The sequence below is a fragment of the Dipodomys spectabilis genome, unplaced genomic scaffold (genome assembly GCF_019054845.1).
Source record: "Dipodomys spectabilis isolate Male_0828 unplaced genomic scaffold, ASM1905484v1 ptg000573l, whole genome shotgun sequence".
NCBI classification, from domain to species: domain Eukaryota; kingdom Metazoa; phylum Chordata; class Mammalia; order Rodentia; family Heteromyidae; genus Dipodomys; species Dipodomys spectabilis.
Genome location: NW_024871250.1, coordinates 961,631 through 974,057, shown reverse-complemented (window position 1 = coordinate 974,057; position 12,427 = coordinate 961,631). Strand labels below are relative to the sequence as shown.

At 53.3% G+C, this 12,427-nt stretch overlaps 1 protein-coding gene across 1 annotated transcript; it reads right to left on the bottom strand.

The window, feature by feature from the left end:
- Window positions 1-7,709: 7,709 nt before the first annotated feature.
- Window positions 7,710-10,908, bottom strand: LOC122100333 (caspase-14-like). Its single transcript, XM_042670707.1, has 6 exons — window positions 10,873-10,908; window positions 9,464-9,613; window positions 9,166-9,391; window positions 8,352-8,468; window positions 8,152-8,255; window positions 7,710-7,814 (listed from the first exon to the last, which is right to left on the bottom strand). The coding sequence occupies exons 1-6, from the start codon at window positions 10,906-10,908 to the stop codon at window positions 7,710-7,712; spliced, it is 738 nt and encodes a 245-aa protein (XP_042526641.1).
- Between the last annotated feature and the right edge of the window lie 1,519 nt (window positions 10,909-12,427).

Genomic DNA, 12,427 nt, shown 5'->3' with positions numbered 1-12,427 from the left:
CACCACTTCCAGCTCTTTGGTGGTTCATCGGAGACAAGAGTCTCACCGACTTTCCTGCCCAAGATGACTTCACACCCTGATCCTCAGATTTCAGCCTCCCGAGTAGCTGGGATTACAGGCGTGAGCATGCACATTAATTTATGCTGGGACACGAAGTGTTCCGGAAGGATTGTGCATGCACTTTGCTTTGCACTTGTGACAGTTAATCCAGTTTTTAGTAGTCAGGTGATCTTTCTTTCCTTCATTCGTTTCCTTCCTTCCTTCCTTCTTTCTTGCTTTCTTTCCCTTCCTTTCTTCCCTTCCTTCCTTCCTTATTTTCCCTTCCTTCCTCCCTTCCTTTCCCTTCTTTCCTTCCTTCCTTCCTTGCTTCCTTCCTTCCTTGCTTCCTCCCTCCCTCCCTCTCTCTCTCTGTCTCTTTGTCTCTCTCTCTGTGTCTGTCTCTCTCTCTCTCTCTCTCTCTCTCCTCCCCCTCCCCCGCCCTGGCCATGCAGAACCCGTCCCACGCGCGCGAGGCCCTGCCCTCCATGTCATCAGCACAGGCCTGTCTCATGCATCTGGCAGCCAGCAGGCCCAGGGCCTTTGCTTCTCTGCCAGCCCCGCATTTGCATTCCGCTCATTGATATTCCTGGTCCCCACGGGGGTCCTGTGAGGACAGCTTAGGTGACAGGAGGGTTGGCCCATAGCTGGAATCCTCACTGCCCACGCGAGTCCTTCCCTTCCTCCTCTGCACCCGCTCTTCTGAGAGTGAAATCCCAGCCCAGCCTGCACCCCAGCCCGGCCATTCCTCCCCCCCTGCAGCCCAGGCCCGGCCCTCCCCCCCTGCCCTCCCCAGCCCTGCTCTCCCCCCCCCTCACCAACCCTGCCCTCCCCCCCCAGCCCTGCCTTCTCCCCTGTGATCCCCACTTCTCCAGGCTCCAGGCTGAGGTCTGCGCGTCTGTCCTGCTCAGCACTGGCTCATCTCTTTCTTTCTTTCTTTCTTTTTTGATGCCAATCCCGGGGTGTGAACTCAGGACCTGGGCGCTGTCCCTGTGCTCTTCAGCTCAAGGCTGGTGCTCTACCCCTAGAGCCACAACTCTGCTTCCAGTTTTCTGGGGAGATCATTGGAGATGAGTCCTGTCAGGGCTGGTGCTTTGAACCGTGATCCTCAGGTCTCAGCCTCCTGAGTAGCTAGGATGGCAGGCGGGAGCTACCGGCGCCCAGCCTCTTCTTTGGTATTGGATCTTGCCACGTTGCCCATTCTTCTTGCCTTAGTTTCCTAAGTAGCTGGGACTAAAGCTTTGTACTACATAACTTGGTATCTTGTCTACTTTGGTGCAACTTATTTTTACCTTCTTGTTCCTTTGTCTCCCTTTAACCAACGCCTCTTCTCTTCAGGATCTGTTACATAAGATAATGTTATATCTATCTATTCATCTACCTGTCCACCCATCTCTCTCTCTCTCTCTCTCTCTCTCTCTCACATCCATCTGTCATCTATATCTATCTGTCCATCTGCCTGTCTATCCATCCATCCATCCATCCATCCATCCATCATCCATACATCCATCCATACATCCATCATTCTGTCCATCTTTCCACCTGACTGTCTTATCTATCCATCCATTCTCATGTAATTAATGCTAACAGTAGAGTATTTTTGTGTGTGTGTGTGTGTGTGTGTGTGTGTGTGTGTGTGTGTAAAACCCCACTTTGTCTCGGAAAATGTACCATTGACGTGTCTTCAGAGCTTGCTTTTTGTTTGCTGATGGGCAGCATGTATTTCATGGAGTTCCTCCAAGTGGAGAGATAGATATGCATCGACTCATTGTTTTTATGCTGTGTAATATCTCACAGGAGGTGTGACCTGTGTTTATGCAGCCCGGCTCCCTCTGAGGAGCTGCAGGGAAATTTCCAGTTCATCCTTTGTGGCTACCACAAACAGCTCCTCAGTAAACAAACATTCCTATGGGGTGGAGTTCAAGATAAGGCATTTCATTTAGCTTTCATCCTGTTAAAATTCCCAGTGGGCCAGGGCAAGCCGGGCACCGGTGGCTCCCGCCTGTCATCCCAGCTACTCAGGAGGCTGAGATCTGAGGATCATGGTTCAAAGCCAACCTGGGAAGGAAAGTCCACGAGACTCTTATGTCCAATGAACTATCAAAAAGCTAGAAGTGGAGCTGTGGCTCAAGTCTCAAGACAAAAAGCCCTACAAGAGAAGCTCAGGCATGGAGTTCAAGCCCCAGTATTGGCACCAAAGAAAGAAAATTATAGTTACAGCTGAAATAACAGCCTGAAATCCTCCTCTCTCGTTAACTTCTTTCTTTTCCTTCCTTCCTTCCTTCTTTCCTTCCTTCCTTCCTTCCTTCCTTCCTTCCTTCCTTCCTTCCTTCCTTCCTTCCTTCCTTTCTCTTGGCAATTTTGAAGCTTGAAATTGGCCTGGGCACTGTCCCTGAGCTTTGTCACTCAGGGGTGGCATGCTACCATTTGAGCCACAGCTCCATCTCTCTCTTTTGCTGGTTCTTTTGCAGGTGGAGTCATGGGAACTTTTCTGCCTGAGGGAGATCTTGAACATGACCCTCTAGATCTTAGTCTTCTGAGTAGCTAGGATTAGAGGCAAGAGACACCAGTGCCTGGTTTAGACCCTAAAAGTTTTGTGTTTTTTTTTTTATTTGGTACTAGTCCTGCGGCTTGAACTGAGGGCCTGGGCGCTGTCCCTGAGCTTTTCTTTGCTCAAGGCTGGCACTCTACCCCTTGAGCCACAGCTCTACTTCAGGCTTTTTGGTGATTGAGTGGAGCAAAGGGTCTCTCAGACTTTCTTTCCTGGGCTGGCTTTGAACCGTGATCTTCAGATCTTACCCTCCTGAGTAACTAGGGTGACAGGAGTACAGCACCAGCGCCTGGCTAAGGCCCTAGAAGTTCTGGTGGAAAAGAAGGGTGCACGTGCATCGGTACCCCTGTCTCTGGGACGGCCTTGCTGATCAGCTCAGCGCAGCTCCTTTGAGGGGCGCTGGCAGGTGGAAACAGAAAGCACTGGAAACGGAAGTGACGCCGTGGCTGTAGGCAGCCCCATCAGAAAGACTCAGACCTCCCGTTCCTCCTTCCCCTCCTCCTCCTCTTCTTCCTTCCCCTCCCCCTCGGTCCCCCCTGAGTCTCATAACTGTCAGAAGCTAAGAGAGCTCACTCGATCGCTGGTTCCCCTGCCTGGATGTCCTCGGGGTGAATCGGTGAGAATCGTGGTTATTAGGGGATTCGTTTAATGCGTCAGGGTGAGGGTGACCTCGTTTATCTCGATTGATCGGCTATCAGAGCAATTTCATCAACACTTGCAATACGGTCCTTCTGCATAACCAAGCTGATCAGAATGAAGGGGACCAGTTTGTGTCCTCGATTGTCAAAGCCGGGTGCTGGTGGCTCACACCTGTCATCCTCATTCCTCAGGAGGCTGAGATCTAGAGGATCGTGGGTCGAAGCCAGCCCCAGGCAGGAAAGTCCATGAGACTCTTATCTCCAATTAACTCATAAAAAAATAGTATCCAGAAGTGGAGTTGTGGCTCAAGTGGTAGAGCAATAACTTTCAGTGAAAAAGTTAAGGGCCGACAGGGTCACAACAAGTTGGAGAGAGACTCGACAAATGGGACTACCTTAAAATAAAAAGCTTCTGCACAGCTAAATCTATCGCAACCAAGCTAGAAAGACAACCAACTAATTGGGAAAAAATATTTACCAGCAATATATCAGACAAGGGGTTAACATCCAGTATATACGGGGAACTCAAGAAACGAATCCCTCCCAAACCTAACAAACCAATTACTAAATGGGCAAGGGAACTAAAGAGGGACTTCTCAGATGAAGAAATAAAAATGGCAAAGAAACACATGAGGAAATGTTCATCATCCCTGGTGGTGAAGGAAATGCAAATCAAGACAACCCTGAGATACCACCTTACCCCAGTCAGAAGGTCCCACATCCACAAATCAGCCAATGACAAATGCTGGAGGGGATGTGGAGAAAGAGGAACCCTATTACACTGCTGGTGGGAATGCACACTTATACAACCACTTTGGAAAGCAGTCTGGAGGGTCCTTAGAAAGCTAAAGATTGACCTCCCTTACGACCCAGTCATACCACTTCTAGGCATCTACCCTGAACAATAAGAACCAATATACAAGGACACGTGCACCTCCATGTTTATTGCAGCGCTGTTCACAATAGCTAGGATATGGAAACAACCCAGATGCCCCACCACAGATGAATGGATCCAAAAATTGTGGTATCTATACACAATGGAATATTATGCAGCCATTAGAAATGACAAAATAATGGCATTTGCAGGGAAATGGATGGAGCTCGAAGGAATCATGTTGAGCGAGGTAAGCCAAGAGTGAAGAGACAAACAGTACGTGGTTTCCCTGACAAGTGGATGCTAAATCCAAAATGTTAGGTGATATGACCAAACTAACAGGACTTAAGAAACAAAGAACTCCCACTCACCTGGTCGAACCACTACTAAACATCCCCATGCTGCTGATCACATGTATGGTGTATAACATGTGTACACTGTTTTATGTTATAGACCGTGATAGACAATTTGCTCTGGGAAAGTTAGAATGAACTTGTGACCTTAAATGAGCATCATTATTCCACAATACTGTGAAATTTGGGAAATTATGTAATCACTTAATCACAATTTTTAAAAAAAGCACCTCAGGGAAGGTAGAGAGGGAAGGGATGGTAGGGGAAAATCAATGGAGGGGGTAACAATGCTCAATAGGAAGTGTACTCATTACCTTGCTCATGTAACTGTAACCCTCTGTATAGTATCTTTACAATAAAAAAAAAAAACAGGACAGAAACATTTGTACAAAATGGCTCAAAGTTTGGCTGGAGAAAAAGGTATGTACTGATTAACGCTTGGAAGGAAAAACACAGAAAGGCTAGCAGGGTCAGGTGAAGAATTATCTTTGTACATTTTTTGTTTTTTTAGTTATCTTTCATGTGTTACTTCTTTTTTAATTTACTTTATTGATATTATAAAGGTGATGTCCAGAGGGATTACGATGACATGAGTCAGGTAATGAGTACAGTGTCTTGTGTTACTTCTTGCGAGAGAAAATCGCCATTCATTTTGAAACTGTTGCAACTGATTTCTAGTGGCAGCCATCCGTTTAATGTAGCCACGCTATCCGTGTATGTACAAATGCATGCATGAATTCATTTAAAAAAAATAAAGCTTATCCAGATAGACCAGAAAAAAAAAAGTTAAGGGCGGGTGCCAGGCCTTCAGTTCAAGCTCAGGACTGGCTCGAGGATGCCCGGCCCCTCCCCCACACAGTGTGCTTGAAGGAAATCTGCTTTCAGTAAAATCCCAAGGACAGGAATCCACTGAGCATCCTTCATGTGGTCAAGAAGCCCTCGGACTTCTGCTCCATAAGACCCCATCGAGGTCACATCTTCAATACTGCGGTACTCAGTTAGGACCAATTAAACAATATGTTGCTGGGCTCTCTCTGGCAGCTCACGTCTATGATCCCAGCTACTCAGGAGGCTGAGATCTGAGGATCACGGTTCCAAGCCAGCCCACTGGGGCAGGAAAGTCCATGAGACGCTTATCCTCCAACGAACCACCACGAGTCTGGAAGTGGAGATGGAGCTCAAGGGGTAGAGTGCTAGTGGTGAGCAAAAGCGGCTCAGGGACAGAGCCCAGGCACTGAGTTCAAACCCCAGGACTGGCAGGACAAAAAAGTCATGGTTGGGAAGGATACAAATAATCCGGCAGGTGTCCCTTCCTGGATGCAGAACAGAGAGCAACTTCCAGGATGCGTCTTTGTTCACTGTGATTTGATTAGTCATGTCTGTCACTGGCACCAGGCTGGAAATGGTGGCTCCCTGGCTACATATGTGTGTTCCTGTGGCCTGTTGAGCTCCCAGGTGCCGGGTGGCCCTGGCAAGGCACTGTTCCATGTTCAGAGGCCTCCAGGGGAATATTCTGGACAGGTAACAATTGTATACAATGTAAATATTTTTTAAAATCTTTCATTACTATGATTACAGTGTACAGAGCGGTGACTGTTATACAAGTTGGGAGAGGGGTGCATATCTTTTTGAACAATGTTCCCCTGTTCCTTGTTCACACCCAGCCCTTCACCCCCAAGTTGTATGGATCCTTTTTTGTTGATGTGAATTTAATTTATTTTTCCAGTCTTGTCTGCAGGGCCTGTGCTCTGTCCCTGGAGCCTCTTTGTGCTCAAGGCGAGCGCGCTAGCACTTGAGTCACAGCGCCACTTCTGCCTTTTTCTGAGTAGATTATTGGAGATAAGAGGCTCATGGACTTTTCCACCCGGGCTGGCATGGCATGGTGATCCTTGGATCTCAGCCTCCTGAGCCGCTAGGGTCACAGAGGTGAGCCTCTGGTGCCTGGCTATATAGACCATTTTCAAAACGGTGTCCAGTGAGCACCACTGCTGCGTTTGTTCAATCTTTGTCCCTCCATTTCTGTGCCTTCCCTACACTCCCAAAGACAGGTAAAGGAACAAAAAACCAAAATCAAAAACAAAAAATGAAAGCCCCACAAGAACCTCTTGCTTCCCTTTCCTGAAGCTCCTGTCTGTCAGTGTCATTTTCTATGATCCGATGCCGCGAGGCATTGTGCTGTAGCTCCTGTCTGTCAGTGTCATTTTCTATGATCCGATGCCGCGAGGCATTGTGCTGTAGCTCCTGCCCTGAGTATCTGCCTTTGGTCTCAGGTGTGTGAGCGCAGAGATGATTTATTATGTGCGGGTGTATGGTAGATCTAGCTTCCATGTGTGAGAGACAGCATGCGTCCTTCGTCTCTCAGCCTGGCTTACGTCAACCATGATTTGTTCTAGGTCCATCCAATTCCCTGCACAAGGTAATTCGTTGCTAGAGAAGCAGGACCTGGCCATTTTCCGAATTTCTAACACATCTGCTTGTGATGGACGCATGGGGAGGCAGCAAAGGCAAATCAAATCCACAACTTCCTTTATATCTGTCTCATGGTTTAATTAATTAATTAATATTTTTTTTCAGTCGTGGGGCTTGAACTCTGGGCCTGGGCTCTGTCCCTCAGCTCTTCAGCTCAAGGCGAGCGCTCTAGCACTTGAGCCACAGCACCACTTCTGGCTTTTTCTGCTTATGTGGTGCTGAGGAATTGAGCCCAGGGCCTCAGGCATGCAAGGCAAGCGCTCTCCAGCCCCTACTTATTTCTTTTGTACTGGTTCTGGGGCTTGAATTCAGGGCCTGAGCGCTGTCCCTAAGCTCTTCCCCCCTCCAAGGCTAGTGCTTTACCACTTGAGCCACATCTCCACTTTGGGTTTTTGCTTGTTAACTAGAGCTAAGAGTCTCACAGACTTTCCTGCTCAGCTGACATAAGAATGCCATCCTCTAATTTCAGCCTCCTGAGTAGCCAGGGTGACAGGCGTGAGCCGCCGGTGCGCGCCTCAGATTTGTGGTTTGCACAAGGATTCCCACACGCGTCTTGCTACGTTCAGCAGCTGTTTATTGATCATTCCTTATGTCCATCAACGGCCCTTCCCTCCCTCCAGCTGCTGCTGATTCCCAGCATTCGGCTCATCCAGGGTCAGAGGACAGCATGAACTGGAAGGAGTGTTAGGGATGATTGTGGGGGTGGGGGGTGCTGAGGAGGGGGGGAGGGGGAGGGGACCCAGAGAAGGAGCAGGGGGGCTGCCGGGCTGTCAGCTGGCCTTGGGGTCTCATTGGAGGTAGAGCTGTTTGCGGAGGGTGCTCTGGATCTCGGGTTTCACTTTCCTCACTCTGCCTTCCTGCGCCAGCTCTGCCTCCGCCATGCGCCGGGTCACCTGCAATCACACGTGTCACTGAGGGGACCGGCCCGGGGAGCAGGGCGCCCCCCCTCAGCTGCTCAGCAAAGGCGCGCGCTCCACCACCCGAGCCACAGCGCCACTTCCAGTGTTCTGGGGGTTCCTGGGAGATCAGAGTCTCCCGGACGTTCCTGCCCGGGCTGGCTTTGAACCGCGATCCTCAGATCTCAGCCTCCTGAGTAGCAGACATTTCCGTTTCTTTTTTGTCTGGGTGGGATTGGGCTGGGGTGGGGGTGGGGATGGAGAGAGTCTGGGGGAGGGGGGCTGCTGGGGTCCCACCTTGCTCAGGCCTTGCGCCACCTTCGCCCCACATTACCTCGTTGAGCAGCTCCAGGACGGGCCCTTTCTTCTTGGTGAACACATCCGCCATCGTCTGGATGAAGCTCGACCGTTTCTGCCCATACCTGTGGGCAGTGTGCCCTGGAGTGGGGTGGGAGAGGAGCTCGGAGGGGGGCGCTGGCGGATAGGGGGGAGAGCACCCGCCCACCCCCGGGCCCGCGGCCAGGGAGCGCGTACCCTCCATGGTGGCGTAGACGTGCACTGTGTCCGTGAACGTCGGGATGGTCTGGGGGTGCTCACGCTTGATCACGGCCACCTGGTCCCCGCCGATGGCTTCCCCGAGGTCCCTGTGCTCTGGAAACCAAAGAGGAGCGAGCCGCGTCAGAGGGGCCCAGGGGCCGCTGGGGGGGTTGGGGGGAAGGGAAGGGCCTGGGGTGTGTGTGCGTGTGTGTGTGCACGCGTGCGTGTGCGTGTGCGCGTGTGTGTGTGTGCGTGTGTGCGTGCGTGTGCGTGCGCGTGTGTGTGTGTGCGTGTGCGCATGTGTGTGTGTGTGCGTGTGTGCGTGCGTGTGCGTGTGCGTGCGTGTGTGCATGCGTGTGTGTGCGCGTGTGCTCTCGCTGGGGCTCAGGATGGAGGAGGGTGGATGAAGGATATGATGGATGAAGGGTACGTCCTATGCCTGTCATCACAGCCCTTGGGGGAGGCAGAGATCGGGAGGCGCGTGGTTTGAGGCCCTGACCTGGGCATGATTTGTGGGAGCCTAATATTACTTGAAAGTAACATGGGGAGCTGGGCGCCGGTGGCTCCCGCCTGTCACCCTCGTTCTTCAGCAGGCTGAGATCTGAGGATCACGGTTCAAAGCCAACCCGGGCAGGAAGGTCCCTGAGACTCTGATCTCCCATGAGCCACTAGAAAACCGGAAGCGGGGCTGCGGCTCAGCGGCGGAGCGCGGCCTGGAGCTGCGGCGCGCAGGGCCCGCGCGCGGCCTGGGGCTGGGGCTCCGGGGCTGGGGCGGGGCGGCCGCGGAGCGGCGCCGCGGGGCGGGCCTCACCTCCCCGGCAGGCCTGCACCATGAACAGCTTGGGCTTCCCCCGCAGCGCCGCACAGTTCTTGTTGTTCAGGGCCGCAAAGAGGCTGTCCAGCTCCACCATCTCCTCGTCCACCCCCTTGAGCAGCCCCTCGTCCCCGTGGGCCATGAGCACCACGAAGGCGCAGCTGACCGGCTCCGCCCAGCCGTCCAGCGTCTCCTGGAATGTTCTCATCTCCTCTAGAAATTGCTGGGAGGGAGAGGTGGGAGGCCTCGCCGTCGGGCCCAGGCCTCGCCCCCCGCCGGCCCCCCAGCCCAGTACCTGCCCAGTGGGGTTCTCCTTCGTGGTGTTTTCAAATCTCAGCTGGCGGAACATGCGCTCCAGGGCGTCCAGATCCGCCTCGGAACCTTCTCGCTCTTCCGTGACGCACAGCGTGAGGGCCAGGCGGGCGCCCGACATGTCGTATGTCTCCTGGGACCCGCACATGACAGTAGCCGTCAGCAGGGCCGGGACAGGCAGGGAGGCGGCGGGCGCGGCCGGGAACGCGCGGGGTGCAGGGGCCGGGAAGGGGGCTCCGTGCTACAGAGCTGGCCTAGCGTGCCTGAGGCCTGGGTTCGATTCCTCAGCGCCACGCGCACAGGAAAATCCGGAAGGGGCGCTGTGGTTCAAGTGGTAGAGCGCCCGCCTTGAGCAGAAGCAGCTCAGGACAGCGCCCAGACCTGAGTTCAAGCCCCAGGTCTGACCAACAACAACAACAAGAAAATCAACAAGAAGAACAGCACGGGGCCTCGGGATCCTGACATTTCAGATTAAATAAAGTAAGTGAGAAACAAGCAAGTATATCCCAAATAGAACACGGAGCGTGGACTACAGAATTATTCGTGACCTGGGCACAGTTCAGACTCAACTGTGAATTGTGTGTGTGCATGTGTGTGCATACGTGTGTGCTGGTCCTGGGGCTTCTACACTCTTGCTTAGCGTTGCTGCTCAAGGCAGGAACTCAACCATGGCAGCCACAGTTCCCTTGCCCAGGTTTATGAGAGTTTGCTGGAAATGCGGCTCTCAGATGTGTCTGCCTGGGCTGACTTTGAACTGTGATCCTCAGACCTCCACTTGCTGAGCAGCTGATGAGCTAGCATTACAGGAGGACGGCCAGCAGTGCCCGCTCCTCCCTCCTTCCTTCCTTCCTTCCTTCCTTCCTTCCTTCCTTCCTTCCTTCCTTCCTTCCTTCCTTCCTTCCTCCCGCCTTCCCTCCTCCCTCTCTCACTCTTTCTCTCTCTCTTTCTTTCTTTCTCCCTTCTTTTGTGTTTCTTTCCTTCCTCCCTCCCTCATTGTTTCTTTCTTTCTTTCTTTCTTTCTTTCTTTCTTTCTTTCTTTCTTTCTTTCTCTCTCTCTGTCTCTCTCTTTCTTTCTTTCTTCTTTTGCCCTTCCTCCCTCCCTCCCTCCCTTCCTTCCTTCCTTCACCCTCCCTTCCCCTCCCTTCGTGTTGGGGACCAAACCTGTTGACTCCCATGTGCCAGACAAGAGTTCCACCACAGAGCCGCGTGCCCCTTCTATACTTCCTGAAACATGGAGCCCCTTCCTCCCCACACCTCCCCCTCCCACACCTCCCCCTCCCCACATCCCCACTCCCCTCGTCCCCCTCCCCATGTTCCCCCTTCCCACATCCGCCCTCCCCACACGTCCCACCTCCCCACACCTCCCCGTGCCCCCTCCACTGCCCCGCGCACCTCCTCCAGAGGCTGAGGCTGGATCTCTGCTTCCATCCCGGCGTGGGCTGGGGGACGGCGGCTGGACATGGAGCGTGGGCTGGCTGTCTGCGTGCTGTGAGGATGGCGGTGGGGGAATTGTTCTGGGCACAGGGGGCCCTGCACCCGACGCCCTCAGAGCTGGCAGCTCCCGCCGCAGCTGCAGCTCTGCGGGCCCTGGGAGAAGGGCGCCCGGGGTGACAGGCTGGGGGCATGAGGAGGGGCCTCAGGGCTCGGGCTTAAGATGAGAGTTCCATGAATGTGAGGAGCATTGCTGTGTGTGTGTGTGTGTGTGTGTGTGTGTGTGTGTGTGTGTGTGTGTGTGTGTGTGTGTACACAGTCCTCGGGCTTGAACTCGGGGCCTGGGCGCTGTCCCTGAGCTTCTTTGCTCAAGGCTGGCGCTCTACCACGTGAGCCACATGTCTACATCTGTCTTTTTTTGGTGACATGGAAGGTAAGAGTTCCATGGACTCTTCTGCCTGAACCTCCATCCTCAGAGGTCAGCCTCCTGAGCAGCTGGGATGACAGGCGTGAGCCCTGGGTCCGGCTGGGAATATCGTCTGAAGCTGTGCTTCTGTAATGTGAAGAAGTTTGTCTGGCTATCCTCTTTTGGCCTTGAGAAAGTTCTAGCAAAGTGCTAGCAGAAGTGGGGCACCGGTGGCTCCTGCCTGTCATCCCAGCTACTCAGGAGGCTGAGATCTGAGGATCGAGGCTCAAAGCCAGCCTGGACAGGAAAGTCCGTGAGGCTCATCTCCACTAAATCACTTAGAAAAGGCTGGAAGTGGCGCTGTGGCTCACGTGGTAGAGCGCTAGCCTTGAGCAAAAGGAGCCAGGAACAGTGCCCAGGCCCTGAGTTCAAGCCCCAGGATTGGCACCCAAACAGACAAACAAAAAACCAAGCTTTTAAATTGATTCCTTTTTGAAAAATAAACAAACCAACCCCCAAATCCTCCTGGAGTAGCTGTACAAAGAAAGGAGTTGTCATTCACCCAGGTGATTCGGGAGACCCCTCCTTTCAAACATCCTTCACTCCCGGGAAGTGGCTGGGCAGCTGCTGGGTGGAGCTGAGGGAGGGGGGCATGGCCCATCACTCACCTTGATGCCCGCTGCTCTCCCGGCTTGCGGCTCAGGCAATGCAGTGGGCTCTTCCCGGCTTCCTCCCCAGAGCGACAGCTAGTCCCTTTTATTGCCACCAAAGCTGCCACCTCCTGACTGGGGTCAGGACACACCCAGGGCCCGGCCTGGGTGTAGAAATCGTCAGCCACCCATGCAGTGAGGCCTGGGGCGCTCGGCGTGGAGAATACCCCCTGGCAAAGCTGGCTGTCGCCTGGCGTGCCCGCTCCCTTGATCCTGTGTGTGTATGTGTGTGTGTGTGTATGTGTGTGCGTGCCCCAGCTAACCTCGCAGCCTGTGGGAAAGAGGTGAGCGTGGTTGCTCCTGCTTGGCAGATGGGGAAATCGAAGCCCACGGTTGGGACATTGGAATGACTGCTTGAGCTCAGCAGTTGGTAACTGGCACAGTTGGCACCCAGGGCCGG